Below are 24,617 nucleotides of genomic sequence, written 5' to 3'. Positions count from 1 at the left end.
AGTCCATGTTTTCTCACTTGTCAAATGGATATAAGACCATTTTCTACTTTTTTATTGGGTGATTTGAAACCAAGAAATGATTTGCCCCAGGTCCCATGATTAATAAAATTCCATCTCACTCCTTCTTTCCAAAGTCCCAACACTAAAGACTACTCTATACTTCTCCTGAATCTGAATGAGTTTTACACCCCTAGCACTTTCCCACAAAGATCTGAAATCATGAATCCACGTAAACAAAGAACCCCTCTCTGAGTGTTCATCCTTGGATCACTTTTCTTACATTCCTAGTACACAGCATCTACTTTTCAGCACATCCATTTCCCCAACCTGGCACTGCCACTTTTACCATAAATGTATGGGGACAAAGGTGATATTTCTATATTTTGCCAGAATCTCTGGAACAAAGAACTGATGCGAGTTTTACCAGGAGCCACCCCAACCTCCTGGAAAGATATTTCAAAATCTAAATGGCTAAGAGGCAAGAGATTAGTGACAGAGTATAAACAGTGACCTGTAATCTCTCCATGTTTGTTAGAGGCACCTGGCACCTATTCCCATACAGAGAATCCCAGACTTATCTTTGGAGTAACGGAGGAAAGTACATACATAAGAGAAATGGGTGAACTGTAGCAAATATGAAGAATGACTTATAAAAAGATAACTAATAGATTATTAAGTATAAAGAAGACTATGAAATAAGCTATGTTGCAAACATAAGATAATGGTAGTCAAAAGGTAAAGTGTTTTCAAATGAAAATGTGTGTTGAGGGGAAACAAACACTATTGAGAAATAGTTGGTTATAAAGACAATTCTCAGTGGACCTAAAATATAGTCATCATGAATATACAAATCCATCAAGTTTTTAGCTCTTAGGAAGAACAAAAAATAAGACTGCAGAAAAAACACCAAATTACCAATAATAATTTTAACTATTACTATTAACTTAAAATTTTAAGTTACTATATAGTAATATATATAACATATTTTCAGTTACTATACAGTAAACTTAAAATTATTAGCTTAATAAAATTAAGCCAAAGCTAATAATTTTAAGTTACTATATAGATACTGTAGAAACAGAGAATGTTAGCAATTTCACTGAAAAAGGAAAAACAACAGTCATATTATTTGATCTGGACTGTCTTAAGAAATCAAGGTTGCTGGGAGAAATAACCTCAGATATGCAGATGATACCACTCTAATAGTAAAAAGGTGAAGAGGAACTAAAGAGCCTCTTAATGAGGGTTAAAGAGTGAAAAAGCTGACTTCAAACTCAAACGTTAAAAAAACTAAGATCATGGCATCTAGTCTCATCATTTCATGGCAAATAGAAGGGGAAAAAGTGGAAGCAGTGACAGATTTTATTTTCTTGGGCTCCAAAGTCACTGTGGATGTTGACTGCAGCCCCGAAATTAAAATATCTTTGCTCCGTGGAAGAAAAGCAATGACAAACCTAGAGAGTGTATTCAAAAGCAGAGACATCACTTTGCCAACAAAGGTCCATATAGTCAGAACTATGGTTTTCCCAGTGGTCATGTACATGAGAGGTGGACCATAAAGAAGGCTAAGCACTGAAGAACTGATGCTTTTGAACTGTGGTGCAGGAGAAGACTCTTGAGAGTCCCTTGGACTACAAAGAGGTCAAACCAGTCAATCCCAAAGAAAATCAACTCTGAATAGTAACTGAAAGGACTGATGCTAAAGCTCTAATAATTTTGGCCACCTGATGCAAAGAGTCGACTCATTGGAAAAGACCCTGATGCTGGGAAAAACTGAAGGCAAAAGAAGGGGGCAGCAGAGGATCAGATGGTTAGACAGCATCAATGAATTTCAGCAAAACTCCAGACATGAATTTGGCCAAACTCCAGGAGACAGTGGAGGACAGAGGAGCCTGGCATGCTGCACTCCATGGGGTTGCAAAGAGTTGGCCATGACTGAGCGACTGAACAACATAAACAACAAAGCCTTCTTACGTTCTTTTACAATGCAAATTAGATCCAAAGGAAAAAAAAAACGCCACCTGGTATGACACCCAGAGTTTAAGAAAGACTTGTTATAAATTACATGAGTAAGAAACTAATTCTTGCAAAAATAAAAACATGTTGATGGTGTAAATGTTCTTGCATGTCTGACTACTGTCATGTGGGAAAAAGTTTGAATAGTGAACTGACATGCATTCAAACCCAAAGGATTGAGTTCCCAATTTTAAATACATTCCAGAAAATGGTGTGAACAAGCCTTCCAACGCAGTTATCATTAAATGAATACTGACCAAAATATGCTAACACTATCAGAAAATCCAGAACCCCCAGCAGGCTTATTACAGAAATGAAGAGCAGGGGTAGGGGCTGGGACCTCATCTGAGAGGACCAGCAAAAGCTTCAAGAAGTGTGGTAGGTCAAATTCAGCAAACAGAAGCAAGGATGACATCCTGTGAAAACAATGAGGCAGAATGGGAGAGAAACTTGGGGAGCAAAGTGGAGACAAGATCAAATGTAGGTAAGGATCTTTTTTTGGGTAGACAATCACTTCATTTTCTGTAATATGCTAAAATCAGAGGCAATATAGAAAACAAAAAATCACTGGCACTTCAAGTTCAAATTTTTCAAGAAGTGAGAGTACCTGAGATTTGAAGTATTTTTATGTCTAAGAAAATAATGGCACATCCAAATTTAGGGTTCACTTTGTCAAGTAAGTTTCCAACAATAATTTTAGGGCAGTAAATGAGCTAATTCTTACTCTGCAGCAAAAACTCATCTACATATCCCAGATGAAGGGTTTCAAACTGGGGGAATTCCAACTCTGCCATCTTTAGGGCGGAAAAGACGCCATCTTTGGTTAGGGAAGGCTGGATCCGAACTTCATGTAACCTATGAATGAGAGACACATAAAGGAATAAAATGAAAGCCATCAGAATAAAAGGTTCTTCCTAATGTAACGCTCTGAAAAAGTTTATCGTACTGAAGTGTCAAATGCAAAAACACTGCCTCCTCCACAAAAAAATATCAGAGATGCTTCCTTTAAAAGAGCATTTTATAAAAGTGTGGGCACATCTAATGTGTACACTAAAGTCACAGTAAGAACAAATTATAATAATCTTATATCCTTTTTGGTACTTTCCTAAACCTGATTAAGTCAAGGCAAGAATCGGGTATTTCTTCAATACCTTTTAGAGGTTAATATTAAGTCCTGTTTTTAACAGAGTATAGTCCTATATAGTAGGTAACAATATCTATTCACTTAAATACAGTTTTATTTATACTCTTCATATTCTGTGATGGAAAGGAAGTTTCCTTTTTTAGAATTCAATTTAAATATTATAAAAGTAAAAGCAGAGGTAGACTTTTGATATGTAGGAAATAGTAAATGTGGCATAATGTGATGTGAAGATAGGTTAAAAATTTAAGTGTTAAACGTCAGGATGCTGAAAAAGCTGACTTAAAACAGTGATTTCTAAATAGCAAGTATCACCAACTAAAACAATTCAGAAAACTGTCCAGAGGATGAAACAATGGCTCCTGAGCAAGTATCAGTACTGACTTCTGTTGGAATCTCAGGCACTTTCAGATAACTGACAGCTTTTTTCTGATGAGATCATGCGCATTTTAACACTTGCTGGGTCTGGACTGCAGCTTAGTTGGTCATCAGTTGTATAGAAGACTTCCCCTAAATGATAACCTACTGCTATTTAAACAACAACTCTGTATTTTAAATCTGAAAAAGGCATGATCAAACGTCATATACATATTCTGCCAATTTTTATCAAACAGATAAAAACATAATTCTGACCCAATGTGAAGAGAAAACATACCTACGGGCAGCAGTGATGATGAGGTAACCAAGATCTACTTCAAGTGCATTTTTACAAGCTCCCAAAACAATAGTGTGCAAATTTCGGAAACCACCTAGTTAAAGGAAAAAAGGAACAAAAACAATTATCCCATTTGACCATAGCACTTTCAGTAAAGCATTTATATACACTTTCAGTAATAACTGTTTAGGTGTAATCATTTTAGTGCTTGTATATAACACTGTGGTTTTAATTTTCATTTCTCTATGATCAGTGAAATTTACCATATTTTCATGTTTGCTGGCCGTTCAGATAGCCTCTTTCATTAAGATCTTTTCTACTCAAAATTTTTTCCTATTTTTCCTCTTGTTTCTGACTTTTTCTCACTAGTATTAGTTCTTTTTGTATTCTAAATACATAAATTAGAATTTATGCATTTTAAATTCTTTCAGTTCAGTTCAGTTGTTCAGTCGTGTGCAACTCTTTGCGATCCCCTGGACGGTAGCACACCAGGCCTCCCTGTCCATCACCAATTCCCAGAGTTTACTCAAACTCATGTCCATTGAGCTGGTGATGCCATCCAACCATCTCATCCTCTGTCATCCCCTTCTCCTCCCGCCTTCAATCTTTCTCAGCATCAGGGTCTTTTCAAAGGAGTCAACTCTTCGCATGAGGTGGCCAAAGTACTGAAGTTTCAGCTTTAGCATCAGTCCTTCCAGTGAACACCCAGGACTGATCTCCTTTAGGATGGACTGGTTGGATCTCCTTGCAGTCCAAGGGACTCTCAAGAGTCTTCTCCAACACCATAGTTCAAAAGCATCAATTCTTCAGTGCTCAACTTTCTTTATAGTCTAACTCTCACATCCATACATGACTACTGGAAAAAACCATAGATTTGACTAGATGGACCTTTGTTGGCAAAGTAATGTCTCTGCTTTTTAATATGTTGTCTAGATTGGTCATAACTTTTCTTACAAGGAGCAAGCGTCTTTTAATTTCATGGCTGTAGTTACCATCTGCAGTGATTTTGGAGCCTAAAAAATAAAGTCAGCCACTGTTTCCCCATCTCTTTGCCATGAAGTGATGGACCGGATGCCATGATCTTAGTTTTCTGAATGTTGAGCTTTAAAGCAACTTCTTCACACTCCTCTTTCACTTTCATCAAGAGGCTCTTTAGTTTTTCTTCACTTTCTGCCATAAGGGGGGTATCATTTGCATATCTGAGGTTGTTGATATTTCTCCCAGCAATCTTGATTCCAGCTTGTGCTTCAGTCAGCCCAGTATTTCTCATGATGTATTCTGCGTATACGTTAAATAAAGCAGGCTGACAATATGCAGCCTTGACGTACTCCTTTTCCTATTTGGAACCAGTCTATTGTTCCATGTCCAGTTCTAACTGTTGCTTCCTGACCTGCATACAGATTTCTCAAGAGGCAGGTCAGGTAGTCTGGTATTTCCATCTCTGTCAGAATTTTCCAGTTTATTGTGATCCACACAGTCAAAGGTTTTGGCATAGTCAATAAAGCAGAAATAGATGTTTTTCTGGAACTCCCTTGCTTTTTCGATGATCAAGGGGATGTTGGCAATTTGATCTCTGGTTCCTTTGCCTTTTCTAAAACTACATTGAAGATCTGGAAGTTCACAGATCACGTATTGTTGAAGTCTGGCTTAGAGAATTTTGAGCATTACTTTGTATTCTAAATATTTATCTGATAGCTGTACTGCAAATAGCTTCTCCCACTCTGTAGCTTGACTTTTTTACTCAAGCTCTCACTTATGCCTTTTGATGAACAACAACAAAAACTCTTTAATTTAGCACAGTTTACCAATTTTTTTCTTTATGGTAAATGCTTTTTGATGTACTAATCTCTGCCCAACAATGTTAAAGAAAACATTCTCCAAACTTTTCCTTTAAAAAGTTTATTTTTTATATTTGGATCTATGATTTTTCTGAAATTAACTACTGTGTGAGATATTCTGGCTCCTTAAGTAAAATCAGAGTTGTTCTTAAATATTTATTAGGGAAGAAAAGTCTCTGTTGCTCTTTTAGGCCGTTTATGCAAATTCTTAGCTTTTGGCACCTCTCTCTAGGTCTTCTAATGAACGATTCCACTGTGGTCTTCTTTTCCTTTCTGACTTTAATCTTGTTAGCTATAGACATGGAGTAAAAATTGCACTGTTAATTTTGAGGGAGTCTCCATTCCCTTCATACAATGTAATAAACTACACTTGCACCAGACTTGATTAACTGACAAAATGTTAAAAATGCACTGCTTACTCATTTTAACAGTATTAATGATAACATCTATTTGTTACCAATGATACTCTATGATTTTCCATTTACATTTTGGACATTCAAGGTTACATTTTCTGTTCCCAACTATTAATTATCTATATAACTATACTTCTTGGTCTTTTTCTTACAATGAGAAGATAGTTTACATGGAGCACATTCTACTTACACATGATCATTTAAAATATAATTATGGGCGCTAGGCAGTAAAATCTTTTTTTCTTTTAAAAGCCATCATCTGATGGGTATGGGTGGATCTAGTATCCAACTGACAAACTTTAAAACATTTTATATACTATAAAGTATCAGACAAACATTAGGTTAACATTTCCAATGCCTGAGTTCTTTTGTAGACCTAATTTGTCGAAGTCAAAAAATGTCTCTTCTCAGCAATAGACACTAGGATATTTCTGTTAACATTTCTCAGAAAGATTTCAAATATACCATGAATTATTAACTAACTGATAAGTATTAACAAGCCAGAAAACATGACTTATCATTTTGTGAACGTTTAACACTGCATAAAAAGGAAATGAATACTAGCCACACTCATAGTTACTTATTCTTCATCAAATATACCAGATAGAAAGTAAAAGCATTTCTTTTATAAAGACTCTGTAGAAAAGCTAAATAAAAGCTTAATAATTTTTTTAACTGATTTTTAAAATATTTAGTAACTAAAGGAAAATGAATACCTGATCTCCAACTGTCTTCAACTACATGCTGAATAAGACCTCCAAGAAAAGGAACTCGAACCATTTCTAAATGTTCCAAGTTGCGGGCAGAGGCTAGGCCTGTTACTAAAGGGACATATTTCAAGGAGTTTGTGGGTCCTGAAGAAAAACAATTTCAATGGAACAATGTAAATTGCCAAGATGATTTTTCAAATCAGCAACAGAAATGAATAACTTAAAAAAAAAAAAAGAAATGAATAACTTATAAATTCTATGTCTGAAAATGATAGCCGAGTGGCTGGATCTCTACAATTTATCATTGGAAACAAAACCATTAGTAAGTCAACCACATACTGATTCAGCATACGGATTTTTTAGTAACATTGGAGATTTAGTATTTTTTTAAATTCCCTGGAGTCTCAATAGTTTTGAGCTGAAAATAACTGAGGGGGGAAAAGGCAAGTTGAAAATTTGATCCTTCATTAAAATAAATAGCTCAATGACTTAAACATCTCTCTATGAGACCAGTATTATATTAGGTGTTATGGAAGATCACAAGATAGGAGCCTATCCATCAAAGAGTTTGTAACTGACATGGACATAAAACATGAATAATTATAAAAAGATAAAAAGGCAGAACATATCAAGAACAAAAATCAAATCTGGTGTACTACATAAAAAAGAGAAGGAAGTTATGAGGCAAAACTTGCATAAAAGATGCGTACAAGTAAAGAGGAGGAAAGAAGTGTTAAACCTCAGGACAAGAAAACAAGAATAAGAAGACACTCAGGTGAGAGCTGGTATGGCTGTTTGGGAACAGTGAGTAGTCAAGCCTGACAATAAAAGGGGTACTTTGGAAAGGACTCTGAAATAAGGTATCAAGAACAGCTCTGATTGTTATAAACTCTGAAGCAGAACAGTTCCCACTTGACACACTAGGACAGAAGAAATACTGAAGGTTTTGAAACAAAAATGTAGTGTCGTAAAAGCAATGTTTTATACTTTAAGGTATATTAAGTCAGACGACATTTACATGCAAAAAGATCAAGAGACCAGAGACAAAGAAAATATACAACAATTTATTAAAACAAACCTATATAAAAAGTGTCCATAAGAAATAGGTAGAGACATTTTTGACACTTTGTGAAGGGTCAAAGGCAAATCATATGTCTACTGTCTTTAAAACAAAAAAAAGTACATTTATATAAGGTAAGTTACAAACATAAATAGTAACAGCATAATATAATTTCACTTACAATGTATCGTATCTATGCAGTTTGCTTTAGGATATTTTTAGAATGGTATATATATATTTCCACTACAACTATAGACCCTTACCTGCACAGTTCCTCATGACAAAAGTTCGTAAACTGATGCAAAGAAAATCTTTGAACGGTTGTGGTTTAGTGAGTCTTACCCACTTCATGTAAAGGTGCCTTAGCATTGGGATACAAGGAATTTCAGGAACATTCACCCCTAAAGCATATACACACAAAAAGAAAAAAAAACAAGAAAACCACTAAGACACTGTTTGCCGTGTACAGGTCCAACAGTCTATTTTTCAAGTTGACAATATATCCTTCCTGGATATTTTCATCAGAACAAATTACCTAGTTAGCTCCTATGAAGATAAGCTTATATAAAACAGGCTTGTAAAGAACAATTTAAACAAACAATAAACAGACTACTTCGTAATTTCTTTAGAAAAGGCAAATGGCAAGATGGGATTTATAAAGTATTTCAACATTTTATACACACAAGCTTTTCTCTTAACTCTGTAACTCTTCAAGAGTTACCAAGAATCATACTTGCAGAGGACCATTTCTGAAAGAAAAGGGAATGTACTGTAGGAGGATAAGTCAAGAGATATGGAAGAAGAGAGAATATGGGTAACTTGAAAATTCTTATGGAAGGACGCAGTTTGAGGAACTTGCCCAAAAGTCTAAACACTGTAGATTAGGGAACAGCAAAGAAGTGACAAATTCTCAGAAAGAAATTCAAGGATCCAGAGTGATGACATTTAGAAAGCAACAGCTGGCAAAATCAGTTTAATATAATTTTTAACCTTGAGTCAGTAGAAGCCCTGCTAGCAACAGCAACTAGAGAAAGCAAAATTGGGAGTACTTAAATTGGTGGTTCTTTGAAAGCTAAATTCTACACATTCTACTGTAAGCATTACTCCTTAACCTGGTCCACCCAAAAAAGCATAGCTAGCTTTAGCTTTGCACTATGCGTAAACGCTGGACTCACTGGTGATTAGTCCAAAGGAAGAAAAGCAGAAGTAAGGTACAGACTGAGACTCAAGATGCAAAACTCACAAAGGTATATTTAGCATCTACCATTATGGTGGTAGTTCTGATTAGGAAACCCAAGGGCAGCAAGGGTGAGACAGACCCAGACAAGACAGTTATATTCTACGCCCAATCCACATTTTATCCCAAATCCATTCTATAAACAAAGGACACAATTACCTGTCTTCCCCAGCATGTTCATTAATTTACTATACACGTTTGTATCACCATCACAGTGTTAAACTGTTGAATTAATCAAATGAATTAATGCATTTCAACAAAATTTACCAAGTATTTATATTTGCAATGAACTGGAAACATGGAAAATATAGATATAAAACCACAGTCTCTGACTTTAGAGAGCTTATATTATAAACTTCAGATATTATAAAATTCCTTTATTATCTAAAAATCCAAATTCAAACTAGATATCCAAGTCTTTCATCAGAACCACTCCTTCATCTTGTAAAGGAAGGACTGCTAGAGAGCTTTGCATGTCTCCCATAACTGCATCTAAGTAGTTAAGACCTACTCTTTATCATTCTTGCTGCTCTCCCTTCCCAGTTTCAGAAATATCCAGTTCTTCAGGACCATCCCCAATATCTGGAAGAATGCTTGGAACACAGCAGATACTCAATATGTACAAGTTAAATAAAATACTTAATCAGTATTAAAGGTCAGACTATAGTAACAGGAGTCCTCCTCAACCACCCTGAAATTCCTTTCAGCAATCTAAGCCAAAGACAACAAATTAAATTTGTAAAATATCTGTCCTTATCATTTACTTAGGTTTGAAATTATTGGGATACAATTACAGAGAACATTCAGATGAAGAATGCAAACCATGATGACTGCAAATAAGGTGTCTTTGGAAAAAGACCACTCCCTCCTTATTTCTCAGGGAAAAAGAGAAGTGGCAGTTTTCCAGAAGCTCTGGGTTGAAGAAATGGGGGAGTTTTCTGCTTAGAGAAGATACAAGTAAATTTAAGAGTTTCACCTAAGATTTTTTATTCTGTCATGTTCTAGAACTGAGGAGGATAATAAAGTAGCCACTAGCTACATGTGGCTATCTGATACACTACAATAAAATTTAAAAATTCAGTTCTTCTGTTTCACTGGCCGCAGTGGGTACCATATGTGATACTACAAATACAGGACATTTCCATCATCACAGTAAGTTGTACTAGAGAACTATTCTCTAAACTCTCCTCTAAAGGGTAGAACTAGGAGCAAAGGGTGGGTATCAGAAAACAGGGGCAAGATTCCAGCTCATTCAAAAAATCAAAAACACAAAAAGCCCAACAACTTTCCAAACTACTCAAACTGTCTATTAAAATGAGAATAGACTGATTCTGAAATAGTAGTTTTCTCACCTACCCACCAGGCCTCTGGCCCCAAAGGCTCTTTAGTGGGAAATCTAAATTTTTATGCAAGTCTCACAAGCATTTCTTTTTCTTTTTCATATATGTACTTTAAAATAAAAATATTTAATTAAAAATTAAAGAAATTTTTAATTGGAGGATAACTGCTTTACAATATTGTTTCTGCCACACATCAACATGAATCAGCCATAGGTATACATATGTCCCCTCCCTCTTGAACCTCCCTCCCACCACCCACCCCATCCTACCCCTCTCAGTTGCCATCAGCAATCACCAAGCTATTTCTAAAATCCCCATTATTCCCTTTCCACTAATATTCAGCTGTATGGCATTTAAAGGAGTCACAAGCAACCCAAGAAACATGTACTCACCAACTAAATGTAAAGTTTGAATTTTGGCTCCTATAGGAATTTTCAGTTTATTTTCAGGAGGAATTGGAAATGCTCCATTACGGTTACGAAATTTCCCCAAAATATGAACATGTGGCATGTATGTCCAAATGGATTCTACTAATTCCAAGTGAGAAGTTTCCACACCCTACAAAAAAATGCCAAAGCAAGCATAAGAAAGGCTTTTATTTAGCATCCAAAGCTTCTATTTCTATATCATAAGATCCTAAGTATGCAGTGGAACTTAAAAGTTCGTTATGAATGAAATTTGCATGAATATGTTCTACCATTCTTTTAATTTAGTGCTTCATTCATCAGTTGATGTCAAATGTTCAACCAAGTGCACTCACCACTAAGTTTGGGCATGCCTGCAAAGCTTCCAGAACTCCTGGAATGCTAAAAGCCTCATGGCCCCGTACCCTTCGCCTCTCAAGGTATCGAGGGTGAAGACCATATAGCTGTTCGACATCTGGCATCTTCTTTAGTAGTGTCAGAAAACTGGAATCTGTGAAGCCTAAGAAGTTCACAACTATTTAGAGCCAAGTTTATCGCCATTGGTAATTTTTATCAAATGTTAACAACAAAAAGATTTCCTTTTTAAATTTTCATAAGGCTAACATTACAGCTGAACAAACAGTTAAACAGAAAATATTTCCCTTAGGAACAGAAAATATATTAGAAACACCACCTATTTGGAGTTCATACTTCACAGGTGAGGCTTTTTATTATCTTGTTGTTGCTGCTGCTGCTTTTAAAGAACAGACATCTTCAACTAGGAACACCATACTTTCAACACAGATGACTTGGACCTGGTGGTGACGAAGGACAACATACCTGACCACCACTCTCCTTCCCCAAAGGCACTTTCTGGTCCATAAAACCTTTATGCTCTACAGAGCACACAACCAAAAAATAAGACAGACAGGATCCCCATTTTCAGGAAGCTCACAGTTCTAACCGAAATCCCCTCTCAAACTGGGTTCTCTTAGGTACCCATGTCACGACAATTGCTCTATCCTGTGTTTAACATCATTCCCAGGATATTTTAGACAATTTATTCTTTTGAACAAGACAGATGCAAATTAGCTAAGAGAACATAAGCAATCCAAACTATGAGGATGCTGAGCTGACAGAAAACTATTTATCTCAAAGGCCAGTTGTGCGCCATTGTGGGAATCCACCAGATTGGGAAGAGAGAAATACTTTCATAGTACGAGCTGCTAGTGCCTGGTAAGTAAAGAGATAAGTATCTTAATTTTTGCTTTTAATGGAGGCCATCAGTAAGGCAACTGTTTATTCACTAATAATAAATAAAAATAATAATTTTCAAGAATAAAAGTTCCAAACCATTAAGTCTTACTACAGTTTTCAAAAGTTGTTCTAGTTGTACAGGGCTAGTCAAGATGCTGTGTAAACTCCAAATTCACAAATAATGAAGATTAAGAAGAGACCTCAGAGATTACCTGGTCTCTCTAATTATAACAATAGTCCTCATTATTGTTCTGTATAGTAAGTCTACTGATTAAGCCATTCAATGTGTTAATCATTTCACATATCTACTCTCACAACCCAATAAAAAAGTTTATCACCCCATTAAAAAATATAAAAAATGAACATTACCTTTGCCAATGGCCATCCTCTTTTGTTGTATATTACACATTGCTTCCCACCCAAGAATGGGTAAAGTTCCACCTTTACACATTTGGTGGGAGTCCAAGAATATCACATAGGTAAACCATAAAATGCTATATAAAAACCTTATTTGGCATTATTATATAGAGAATCAGGGTATAAACTCCAGAGACTAGACCCAAGTCGCACTAGCAAAGCAGGGTTAGTGAGATCTTATTTTAGGCTAGAGACTTTTGATTTCACTTTTTTACATTTGTTACACTGATGGGAAGCCTTGGGCTCACAGGTATTTATCACAGTCTAAAAGAAGCCAGCAATGTAAAAACACATTCTTCTCTAGTTTGATAAGGGGCAGAGATTTTCATTGGAAGATTGCACCACACGGGAGCTCTGCTATCCTGTCTCTTTAGTGCATTAACCCCATCTCCACAATTCCTACTGGCCTGCTGCTGCTGCTGCTAAGTCACTTCAGTCGTGTCCGACTCTGTGCGACCCCATAGACGGCAGCCCACCAGGCTCCCCCGTCCCTGGGATTCTCCAGGCAAGAACACTGGAGTGGGTTGCCATTTCCCTCTCCATCCTACTGGCCTAACCTCTGTTAAAGCAAAATAATAAAACATATAACAGCCCTTTTCACATTGCCCCTAATTTTTTCTTTTCTCTATCTCTGCAATATGATAAATCCTCTTCCCTTACAAGAGTTTCTTTAAAGTATCTGAAGATAAACATCACACCAAGCTAGGTTCTAGCCTCAAGTCTTTGCAGTGTTCTTCAGAAAAAGATATAGTGATAACTCTGATCAAGTGACAAAATTATCAGTTGACTGATGAACTCTTAAAAGGCTATGTAGCAACCCAAACTGAACAACATCTCAGTATTTCAGAGGCATCTGTTCTGTTCCTCATAACAGAACAGAGCAAGACAATAATCTCCTCAGCCCTTCACTTCTATTAAGCTCCCCACCACTCCAATTTGCCCAGCACCATGACTTCATCACATTTTCAAAATATCAAGATATGAATATTGTTGATCAAAGGTAGTTTAAAAAGACATTCAAAATTGCTAAGCATTAAAGTGGAGTACTTACAGGACCGCTGTTAACTGAAAAGAAGCCTGATTAGCTCTTAATATTAATTCTTCCCTTTTAGGTGTGCTCCACTTAACTAAAGTCATTGACTTTTTCCAGTGGTCTCTTTACCCGAGGTCCATTTTTTATGGTTAGGCTACTAACTTTTTTGAGTTCTTCACGTGCAAGGCCAAGGCATAATTTGAGAAAATTCCAAGACCTAGTATAGACCTTCTAAAAGTGTTAGACTATCCCAAAGCAACAAGTAACTTTTGATATGAACACTATTATTAGTTTCCAGTGGGGCTCCACTCACTGTACATTACAGGCTAAATTTACTTACCACTTGGCATGTATTCCCACCATCGCCCTGCACAGAGATCTACAACCCTCACAACTCTCAGATACAGGGTGACTGCTTCCTTTAGCTTCCGGGAAAGACACTCCATACACATGATATCCTGCAGGGGGAGGTACCTTTGTAAGAGAAAGAAATCTGGATTTATCAAGTGGGTAATTACTTCATCTAACTGACAGGCTATTTTCTTCCTTCCTCCATTCTCCTGCCTCAAGTAAAATACGACCCTAGGAATATTTACCAGGTTTTAAGATTAAATACATAGGATTTTACTAAAAAAAAAAAAAAAAAAAATTAGCAAATACTTAAGCATAAAAAAAAACTGTTGAGCTCCCTCCATATAGCATTGTATAAATCCTGCCTTTCTCCTTTTAAGAACAAAGAAAATCTAAAAGGAAAAAAAAAAAGTCAGTACATTTCAAGGTATGGTGATATGGGAATATAAAAAAGATTAGAGAGAAATGATTAATTTAAACCTAACCTATATTATTTTATAGTTTTATAGAATCCATTTCCTAACGTGGCTAAAAATATTCCTTTCTGCTCCCATTCACCAAGGAATCTCTACTATCTTCTTCATCAACAGATCTGTATACTAAGTTTACAGTGTACCTTTTTCCCTAGATCTTTTACCTTTTAATCACATATTCTTTAAGTACTGCATAAGCATAAACTCATCTGAATTACAATTTTCTTTTTCCAACCTCCCCTGTTATCTGGTTCCTTCATGAAACTTTTCAACTAATCTCTACTTTTGTTCTGTTTCCAGTAATATGAATATATTATATATTTTGAAAGATCAGAAAAATCTCATCTCTCTTTCTCAACAGACCGAGGTTAATTTAAAGGAAAAGAAAAAAGGCAAAGCTCCTCTTTATTGACCTGGTGTTGCATCACAGACACTGTACTATAGTCACTGTTTCATTTCACAACTTTGCAAGCTAGGTTCTTTTCCTGTTTGCAACACAGCCCTCCCGCAATCCTTTTTCTTCCCTTCTCTGTTCTGCCGTGTTCCCCAGCCCCCCACCCATCCCTTTATGAATTGACTGGCCAGTGGAAGGCAGGGCAAAAGCTTAATGCTATTGCTAATCCCCTAGCTGAATGAATCCTTTAACATCTCTTATGTGTTCCCTTAACCCTACCTACACTTCTCTGAATGATTCCTTCAGTATCTTCAAATTCCAGCCAAGTATACCTTGCTTTCTGCTAAAACTCTCATTGATATAGTAGGTGCTACCATTATTCCACTTTACAAGTAGTGAAATTCATCAAAAAGCTAACCAGAAAAAAATGTCAACAGTTAGATAAGAGAGTGGAAGAGCATGGATGTCAACAGGTATATCTATTTCCTAAAAATTAAGCTAATTCTAAAGGAAAATCCAAGTATGCCTGCTGAATATTTCTCTGCTCTATTTCCCCCCACCTATACTGGCCCCTTTGCTTTCTCCTTTATAACTATTTAAATAAAGCAAATAAAATAAAGTCAAATTTTCTACCAAAAAAAAATTATTGCCAACTTAATCTACAGTTTCTATTTCTCAGATATGCAAATAATTTTCAGAAACTACATTACCATGCATTTTATCAACAATGAAAAATTGAATTTGTTTTCTAAATCAACTTTTGCCACTAAAATTTTCCCCCATTTCACTAATTTTTAACTAAAGTATTTGCCTTAGTTAATATTATTTAATATTACACTCCCTTGAAATAGAAACATTAGCAATCTTATGAAGATTAGATAAACAATGTATTTTTACTCCACAGATACATGGTTAAAAAGCTGGAGTTCAAAAGACAGATCAAACATGTTTTAGAAAAGATGTGTTTAACATGGCAGGTACAGCAAAGATTGGGTTTCTTTTAAGGAAACCATAGTTTTTTATTTCACGAAAATATACTAAACAGTTAGTACAGGGCTACAAAAAGAATCTTCAAATAAAAACTTTAGAAGCCTAAAAAAATAAATGTTTATTTTTAGAATAAACATCTCAGACCAAATTCAAGCACTCAGCTTAGTTCACAGTTATCACTACATTCTGCCAATCTGCTGCATGTTTTTTTTTTTTCATAAAAACTAGGGTACATCCTTCTACTTGATTCCACTCCTTCAACTGCCATATTCTGTTTGAACTGCAAAATCGAATCCACTATCAATTTATAATATGATCAAATAACTAGGGTACATCCTTGATTCCACTCCTTCTACTGCCATTTTCTGTTTGAACTCCAAAATCAAATCCACTATCAATTTAAAATATGATCAAATTTGTTCATAATATGTCCTACCATTAGTCAACAAACAACAAACACAAATCCCTATTTACCTATGCTCTCCTCTAGAATTTTAATAGTTTCATTGTTTAATTCACTGAAATATTTAGAATACAGTTGTCAGCACGTACACCCATGGCCGATTCATGTCAATGTATGGCAAAAACCACAATACTGTAAAGTAATTAGCTTCCAATTAAAATAAATAAATTAATTTTTAAAAAAAGAATACAGTTGTCAGAGAGATAAGAACATGTTTTATTATTTTTTTCAAATAGTTTTTAGGCTGTGACATCATCACTGAATAATCCACTCAGCTTTTCTTCACTGATGTGAATACCTAGTCTGTCATAAACTGGATCCCCACATATATTTGAATCCACATATGGAGCCTACATATGGAGTCTGTTTTACCCAACTGGCTGGCTATCTTCTCCCAGACCAAATCTTTAATTATTTTATAATTTAGAATACATGTGAACATCTGCCAGGGTCAGGCTATTTCTGGAAAATTTTGGCTACAGGATTTTTCCTGCCAGATTAACTTTAGTATCATCTTGCTTTTTTTTTTTTTTTAAAGGTCTATTAATTGGGCCTTCTATTACCAGACAGAACTGAACAAAAACTATACTGACAGAATAACAAACTGCAGAAGATAAAGACGGAGGCAAATTTATACTGAAAAAAAAAAAAAAATAAAGTGCCTAATGGTTCCCCAAAGTAACTCTATCACTATTTTATATAATCTGCAAATATTTAATAATTTTTTATAAGTTGAAAACCTTTCTAGGAATTTCATATGTGGAAATTTCCCCTAAGTAAATAATCTAAAATAATGGAAAATTCAAATGTTTAGAGAAGTTAATTGCATTATTTAAGAGAAAAATTAGAAGTAATCCAGATGAAATATAAGAATAAAGGTAATTACATCATAGTGGAATAGAAAGCAGTGACTGAAATGATAAAGGCCGTGTAGTAATATGAAAAAAGGAATAACACAGTCATAATCACTAACGTTTGCCAAGTATTTGTGTCATGCAGTGTATAAAGTGCTTTAAAAAATTATCTCAGATGGGAGGGAGGTTCAAGAGAGAGGGGACATACATATATCTATGGCTGATTCATGTTGATGTTTGACAGAAAACAACAAAATTCTGTAAAGCAATTATCCTTCAATTAAAAAATAAACAAATTAAAAAAAATATCTCACTGAATCCTCATAATAACATCTTTATATCTATCATTGGTCCACAGCTAGCAAATGAGACTCCAGAGTCAAACTCTGGTCTCTCATCCCAGAGACAAAGTATGTTAGGATGTGTTTATTTGAGTAATAATGAAAGAAGAGAGCAGGAGAAATTATAATGACAGAGTTTTTTGGTTGTCTTTTTGGATTTGTTTCTGGTTTTTGTAACAGTTGTTAAGTACAGTTTGGATAAAAATATAATTTTTAAAAAAGGTTTGGAAAAAAATTTGTCAAAACAATCTTAATGTGTACGCTGCATATAGTGGTTATTATTTCACAAAACTTTTTTTTCCATTTACTTACATATATGTGCACACTGAGCAAAATGTTGTTTCTTACTGTGGACTATAATCAAAAAGTCAGAAACACTGTCTTATGCTGTACACAAATGGTACTATAATAATAAAAGTCAACAAGTCTATCAGTCAATAGGAATTCTAAGAAGCCTGGAATGTTAACCGTCTAGATAATGTCTGCCCAACAGAACTTTCTGCAACAAAGGAAAGTTCTTCACTGTCTGTGCCATCCTATACAGTAGCCACTAGCCACACCAGATCTTTAATTTAAACACCGCATGTAGGTAGTGACTACCATACTGGACAGACAGCTCTAGGATTTGCTTCTACCTATAAATTCCAGGTAGGTGAAAATCAACCAAAAAAAACCTTACCTAAAAATATGGCAAAGCACTTCATGTGAAAGTTGATTCATATAGTCCTTTGTTTCATCGGATACTGCTTCCTCAGGAATTTCATTATTCATGAGACACGTTTTAACACTTTTCTTTCGTGGACCCATTGCTGTGTTATCTTCAGGATCAAAGAGCAAATCTCCCCTCTTGGTTACTTGATTTCAAAGCACCTGAAAGCAACCAGTGATTAGAGGAGACTAAAACATGCCAAACCCAGACAGAAATTATCCTTATAAAACACAGGTAAAACAATGTCTATTCTAGAATACAGACACACAACAGTGGTACTATTACAGTGATACAGGCTACATTCAAATTAACAAAAATATTACACAAAAGGCACAGAACACCTTTTTTTCTGAAGAGAAGTAAAGGTTAAAAACTAATTATTTAGAATGAGCAAAAATCCAAAGAGTAGGGAGTCTTGAATTCTATTTGTACTGTTGCTTCCTAGCTAATTCACTCAATTTCTCCGCATGTGTAAGGTAAGACCATTAAACTAGATACAGGTGCTTATGATTCTAGGATTGCCCTTAACAGCAGAAAGTAGAAGGCTCTTAGATTCTAGTCCTGGGTCAGCCCCAGATTATTTCTATGAACTTGGAACCGCTGTTTAAATTCTCCCACCAATGAAAGTGAGGGGATCCGATTCCACCAGTGGGTCACATATCCCTTTAAGAACTTAATTAAAAAATAATAACCTTTTCCACAAAAAACAAAAACCAAAAAAAACCTGCTTCATTTTATATGCAACTTCAGCAGAAGAATAAAACTACCCTTCTCTCTCTCTCCCATAAATATTAAGGAGCAGAAGTTAATTCACTTTTGTATTAAACGTATGTATGGTTTGTTTGAAGGAAGGAGGAGGGGATGCGAGGGACAAAGGAGAAAGAACTCAGTGGGGGAAAAGAGAGAAAAGTCAGATGAACGAACTTCCGCCTAGAGGTTTGTTTTATTTTGTAGGTTAGGTTAAGAGGGAACTATGTGAAAACAGTGTCCTTTTTTTTTTTTATATAAAATCTTTATTATTTTCTGATTATAAAGTTACTGTGTGCTCATTATAGAAAGTCTGTAAAGTACAGAAAAGTATAAAGATGTAGAAAAGTTATACCACTCAAGGCAACCGGTGTATTTCCTTCTAATCATTTTTTCTGTGCATATTTTAACCTGGTTGAGCTCATATATATATATATATATAGTTTTACCTGTTCCCTGGTGGCTCAGACGGTAAAACGTCTGTCTACAATGCGGGAGACCTGGGTTCGATCCCTGGGTTGGAAGATTCCCTGGAGAAGGAAATGGCAACCCACTCCAGTACTCTTGCCTAGAAAATCCCGTGGACGGAGGAGCCTGGTGCAGGCTACTGTCCATGGAGTTGCAAAGAGTCAGACACGACTGAGCAACTTCACTTCACTTACCTGTTCATGTAAAATAGTCACTCAACATTAGAAAAATTTCCTGTGCTATTAAAATCCTATTTTTTAGTAACTGAATTTGAATAGCAAGTGAATATATAGCAAAATTTACTGAACTGTTCTTCTATTACTGAATATTGACTGTGCTGTGCTCAGTCATGTCCATGTGGTCTCTTGTGACCCCCTGGACTGCAGCCCACCAGACTGCTCTGTCCATGGAACCCCCCAGACAAGAATAACAGTGTCATTTAAATAGTATTATGAATTATCTCTGGTAAAATTCTGAAAAATTAGCTGCACTCAAAGTGAGAGAACTCTAGAGTTCAGAGCTTAAACTTAATCATGTTACAGTGATGCAAAGAACTGCTGCTGCAAATCTGTCAGTCTCTCATTTACAGTGTTTGCTCCCTTTTATACACCAGTGTTTTTTCTTAATTATATTGGTACTACCAAAAGTTTCTGAAGTGGACCATGGGCTTCCATTTTCTTACAGAGATGAGTCAATAAAAGCATCCCCTTTTCTTGATGACCCGAAGTCATCAATATACATGATATTCTGCAATATATTCTCAGGGATTAGTGAACTATATGGAGTTCCCGGGGTTCCTTTGCTTCAGCAGTGGGAGAAAGCTACAAGGCTAAGTGAATTCTTATATTTTTGTGTGTGCATGTGTGTGTATGCTCTGGTCCCTTCTTCTCTCACTGAATGGCTATGCACTGTGAATTATGGCAGGTGTCAGCATGCTTGCTTCTCTCTGCACTCCACCTAAACACACACACAAACCTCTTAATTTGCTGCTTCTAATCAGCTATGGCCTGGAAAACCAAAGAAATAAATTTTTAGAATTGTGGGTGGATTAATATTAACATGAACTTAGTACTATGGCTTGAAGGAATTCTACAGAGTAGGTACATGAGCTACAGTTCACTGAATTTGTTTTTAAAGAAATATATACACATGATCAAACAGAAACCAAATCAGCCTACAAGAAATCCTAGTTTCCAGAGTATAAAGTCTTTCCAATCCGATCAAGCACCTTTCCAATCTCATCTTTCAATTTTTACCACTTGCTCATTCCAGCCACACCAATCTCAGTTCATGCATTTATTTAACATTCATCTTTTATTCCCAATAAGCACTAACTCCAGCTAGAAAGTCCTTCCTTTCCCTTTCTTTTTCTTTTTGCTAGAAAGGCATTATTCTGCCTTCAACATCTAGTTTAAACGTTAGGTTCCCTGAGAAAATGTCTCCTACTAAAACTTCTCTTCTGAGGTCCCTGTAATACTTCACTAACATATGCTTCTCCCATAGCAACTTGGATAGTATTTTACTGATTATGTCTCTGCCAGGAAAAGGAAAAGAATCTCAATCTCCTGCAACTGGGTGATGACAAGTCTTCGTTCATAGTAAATTATACGTCTGATGTGTAACTATCCATCATCTTTCCATTCTTCCATATGTGTTCAGCAGCAAGGCTGCTAAGAACCATTTCATGCTCCTATGAGCATTCTATTTGCCACCACAGCACTCAATGATCTCAGCAACAAGCCTGTAACCCTGGCAAAAATATAATCACACTCCAATAAGAACACAAAATAGCTACCCTGAGGCATTCAAACACGGTGACAAGACTATTAATCAGTACAGACCAATCCAACCACGGATTAATTCTCCAGTTATGTTATTTAGCACCTGCACGTATGGATGTGAGAGTTGGACTGTGAAGAAGGCTGAGCGCCGAAGAATTGATGCTTTTGAACTGTGGTGTTGGAGAAGACTCTTGAGAGCCCCTTGGACTGCAAGGAGATCCAACCAGTCCATTCTGAAGGAGATTAGCCCTGGGATTTCCTTGGAAGGAATGATGCTAAAGCTGAAACTCCAGTACTTTGGCCACCTCATGCAAAGAGTTGACTCACTGGAAAAGACTCTGATGCTGGGAGGGATTGGGGGTAGGAGGAGAAGGGGACAACAGAGGATGAGATGGCTGGATGGCATCACTGACTCGATGGACATGAGTCTGAGTGAACTCCGGGAGTTGGTGATGGACAGGGAGGCCTGGCATGCTGCGATTCATGGGGTCACCACGAGTCGGACACGACTAAGCGACTGATCTGATCTGATCACCCTTTACACCTTCACCTTTGCTAACTGTAATCATGCATGTTCTTGACTTCATCCTTTAAGTAAAAATCTTTCTTGGCTCTTCATCCTCCTTTTACTAAGTGGTGTAGATCTGCTACTCTCATCTTATGATTCCACTTTTTATCGCTCCTTATTTTGCAATACTGAGGTTTTGTGTGAATCAGATTTAGTAGCTCCAGTGCACAGCATACACTTGAAATTTTAAACAAATAGACTGCTCCTTAAATATCACAGAGTTTATATAATTTCCCTCGTTTAGAACTCAGAAAAATATTTACTCACAGATATGACATTATACAACATTATAGAAAGGTCAGGTTAGGTCTCCAGCAAGCCCACAAAGATCCATTTAACCTAATATGCATTAACACTAACTACCAAAGAGCCTAAGTTAGTAGGACTGTAACAAAACTTTAGGTGAAATTGTATATATAGTTCCCATATCAAGTCTAGAATTGAAAACTTGGTCACAGAGCTACTTATGTGTCAGCAAGTGGAGTAGTGATGCCCCTGCTACAAACCTTCAGTGGGGAAGGGACTCGTGGAGATGGACACTGGGGTAAAGGATAAGACTACCATCTTCCACCTAGGGGCTTTAACAGCTCAGGACCCATACCTAGGGGAAATCGCCAAGTCCTCTCCAGTCCCAGTAGTGCTCCTGGCAGTGTTAAGGACATTAAAGACTTCTTCAAAGACTCAATTCTTTTCCCTCACCACCACTCAAACTCTATTGAAAACAAACAACAACAACCAAAACACCCCACACAACTGTTTCAACTGAAGCTGGCTTCATCATCACTTGAGTGAAATACATGACTAGACTATGCTGAGAGCATTTAATCCTAAGCACTGAGTACATAGGTCTGGTATCCCTGTTTGAGAAGAAAACACTATGCAAGACATAGAGACCTAGTGATGATGAAGTCTCTTATATGTGCACTCTCTCTCTCTGCTGCTTGCCTTTCAGTGGAATGAAGGATAAAAGCAGGTGACAGCAGAAAACTACGATGACTAGCCTTCTGTGTCTTGGTTTCCTCCTACCCTTCTCTCCAAAATATCACCACTTGTCACTTGAGAAACTCAGCAAGGTAGGAGTGGTCCAAAATAGCAATAGGCTGAAAGGGGAAAAGAGGGAAATTCCAGTTATCAGCAGTAGATAAAGATGACACATAGGAACAAGTTTAGCAGAGGAGTTAAGGAGGGTAAGAAGAGGTGAGTATAAATAACGAGTACAAATATATAGAGACTATTATTTTCAGCAACAGGTGTTATTTGGGGAGGATTCCCAGGTGGCACAGTGGTAAGGAATCTACCTGCTAATGCAGGAGACACAAGAGATGCAGGTTTGATCTGTGGGCCGGGAAGATCCCCGGAGTAGGAAATGGCAACCCGCTCTTGTATTCTTGCCTGGAAAATCCCATGGACAGAGGAGTCTGGCAGGCTGCAGTCCATGGGGTCGCATGCAGCCCCTAGGTGGAAGAGTCAGTCACGACTGAGCACACGCACACAAGTTCTGGAGGCTAAGACTCTAAACCTCTAAGCAATGTCATTCTGAATGACAAAACTCATTTTCAAGGAAAGTTAAAAGGTTAAGGGTCCCTCAGAGATTAGTCACACAGTTCTTAATTTTTTGTGGGTCATAAACCCATTTGGGACTATGACAACAGTTGTACATCCCCCAAAGAAAAAAACAAAACACACTTCAAGACTCATATACTTTCAGGGGCTTCACAGAGACACGCAAGCTCTTTAACAGGATGCTATCCAAACCTGGTTCCTCAATTTTTAGATGGACAAACAGAACCAGAGGGTATAAGTCACTTTCCAAGGACATATATTAAGCGTCAGAGTTTATGCTGGGATTCAGATTTTTCAGCCTACACTGTATAACCTGTCATCAAGTCAGTCCTCTGCACCTCAGCTGCCTGCCACATTCCAGAACTATGCCCCAGTGCTTGGAGACGCACTTCTTGATGCTGTGATAAAACTGCTGACCACACCCTCCTTCACAAATTAGAGCCCGTGGTCCATCTAATTTAATTCCCACACAATAGCCTACAGAAGCCCTGGGTCTCTACAGTCATCCTGTAAAAGCTGTGTAGCAGACTTTAGCCAAAGAAGCATCGTTTTTGTTCTAGTGATCCAAGTACATTCTAACTAACGATAAGTCTGAGTTGTTTCTGAGTATTCTTTAAATTTGAGAAACTCAACAAGGGAAGGAAGGTCCTTTTCACTAACACAGTTTCTTAGGCTGCTTCGTTCCTTGCAACCTGCCAGTTCAAGTTTCCCTCTATCCCAAACTAGACTACCTATCCTCTACTAATTCAATTCATTCTGGTTGCTCCCAAATTTATCCCTCTCTTTTAAACCTTAACCCTCAAGGCTATTTCTACCACTTGCTGAGGAGCACCAACATCTCCTTGCTTGCAAAAATCATTTCCCTTTTTATTCTCTATCCCCATTAGAGAAGTTTTAACACTTATTGTACACAATTCTATCATTGATACCTATAAAAAGTCCTACATAAATCCACTCCTTTACTCCCTAAATGTCCAACTTAGAAATCTTCTTATACCTGTTCCATCTTGTCAACATCCTCTTCCATCTCTCTTATTCTAATTACTCTCTTCCTCAGATCACACTGGACCCTCCAAGGTACATTTTTGTCTCTTACTAACATACTTTATAAGGAAGAGATAAACTGACTTATCTAAAAATTAACTAGAAAACTTAGGGACCTCTGCTTTTATCAGACTTTCACAATACTGAATCAATTTCCCATTCTGTATCTAATTAATTACAATTTTCTGGAGAAACTCCTTTTTTAAAACTTGCTATTATCAATCTGTCCATCCATCCAACCATCCCCTCACTTGATTATTTTTTTATTGCCTACTAGGTGCTGCTGCTGCTGTTGCTGCTGCTAAGTCACTTCAGTCGTGTCCGACTCTATTCGACCCCATAGATGGCAA

At 36.6% G+C, this 24,617-nt stretch overlaps 1 protein-coding gene across 8 annotated transcripts in view; it reads right to left on the bottom strand.

Moving 5' to 3' along the window:
* FBXO38 (F-box protein 38) overlaps positions 1-24,617 on the bottom strand; it is a 75,751-nt gene that overhangs the window by 38,793 nt on the left and 12,341 nt on the right. For 7 of the 8 annotated variants that reach the window (XM_055557855.1, XM_055557870.1, XM_055557892.1 and 4 more), the window contains exons 3-10: positions 18,067-18,257; positions 13,862-13,995; positions 11,171-11,334; positions 10,803-10,968; positions 8,097-8,234; positions 6,780-6,917; positions 3,813-3,906; positions 2,741-2,871 (exon numbers count right to left, since the gene is read on the bottom strand). In XM_055557855.1, the coding sequence (XP_055413830.1) occupies positions 2,741-2,871; positions 3,813-3,906; positions 6,780-6,917; positions 8,097-8,234; positions 10,803-10,968; positions 11,171-11,334; positions 13,862-13,995; positions 18,067-18,194 (1,093 nt within the window). In that variant the 5' untranslated portion in view covers positions 18,195-18,257. Of the gene's footprint in view, positions 1-2,740; positions 2,872-3,812; positions 3,907-6,779; positions 6,918-8,096; positions 8,235-9,229; positions 10,567-10,802; positions 10,969-11,170; positions 11,335-13,861; positions 13,996-18,066; positions 18,258-24,617 lie in introns of those variants that run through there. The other variant, XM_055557906.1, reaches the window with a different exon arrangement.

The sequence above is a fragment of the Bubalus kerabau genome, chromosome 1 (genome assembly GCF_029407905.1).
Source record: "Bubalus kerabau isolate K-KA32 ecotype Philippines breed swamp buffalo chromosome 1, PCC_UOA_SB_1v2, whole genome shotgun sequence".
Lineage (NCBI taxonomy): Eukaryota > Metazoa > Chordata > Mammalia > Artiodactyla > Bovidae > Bubalus > Bubalus kerabau.
This window is presented reverse-complemented; position numbering and strand designations above follow the sequence as displayed.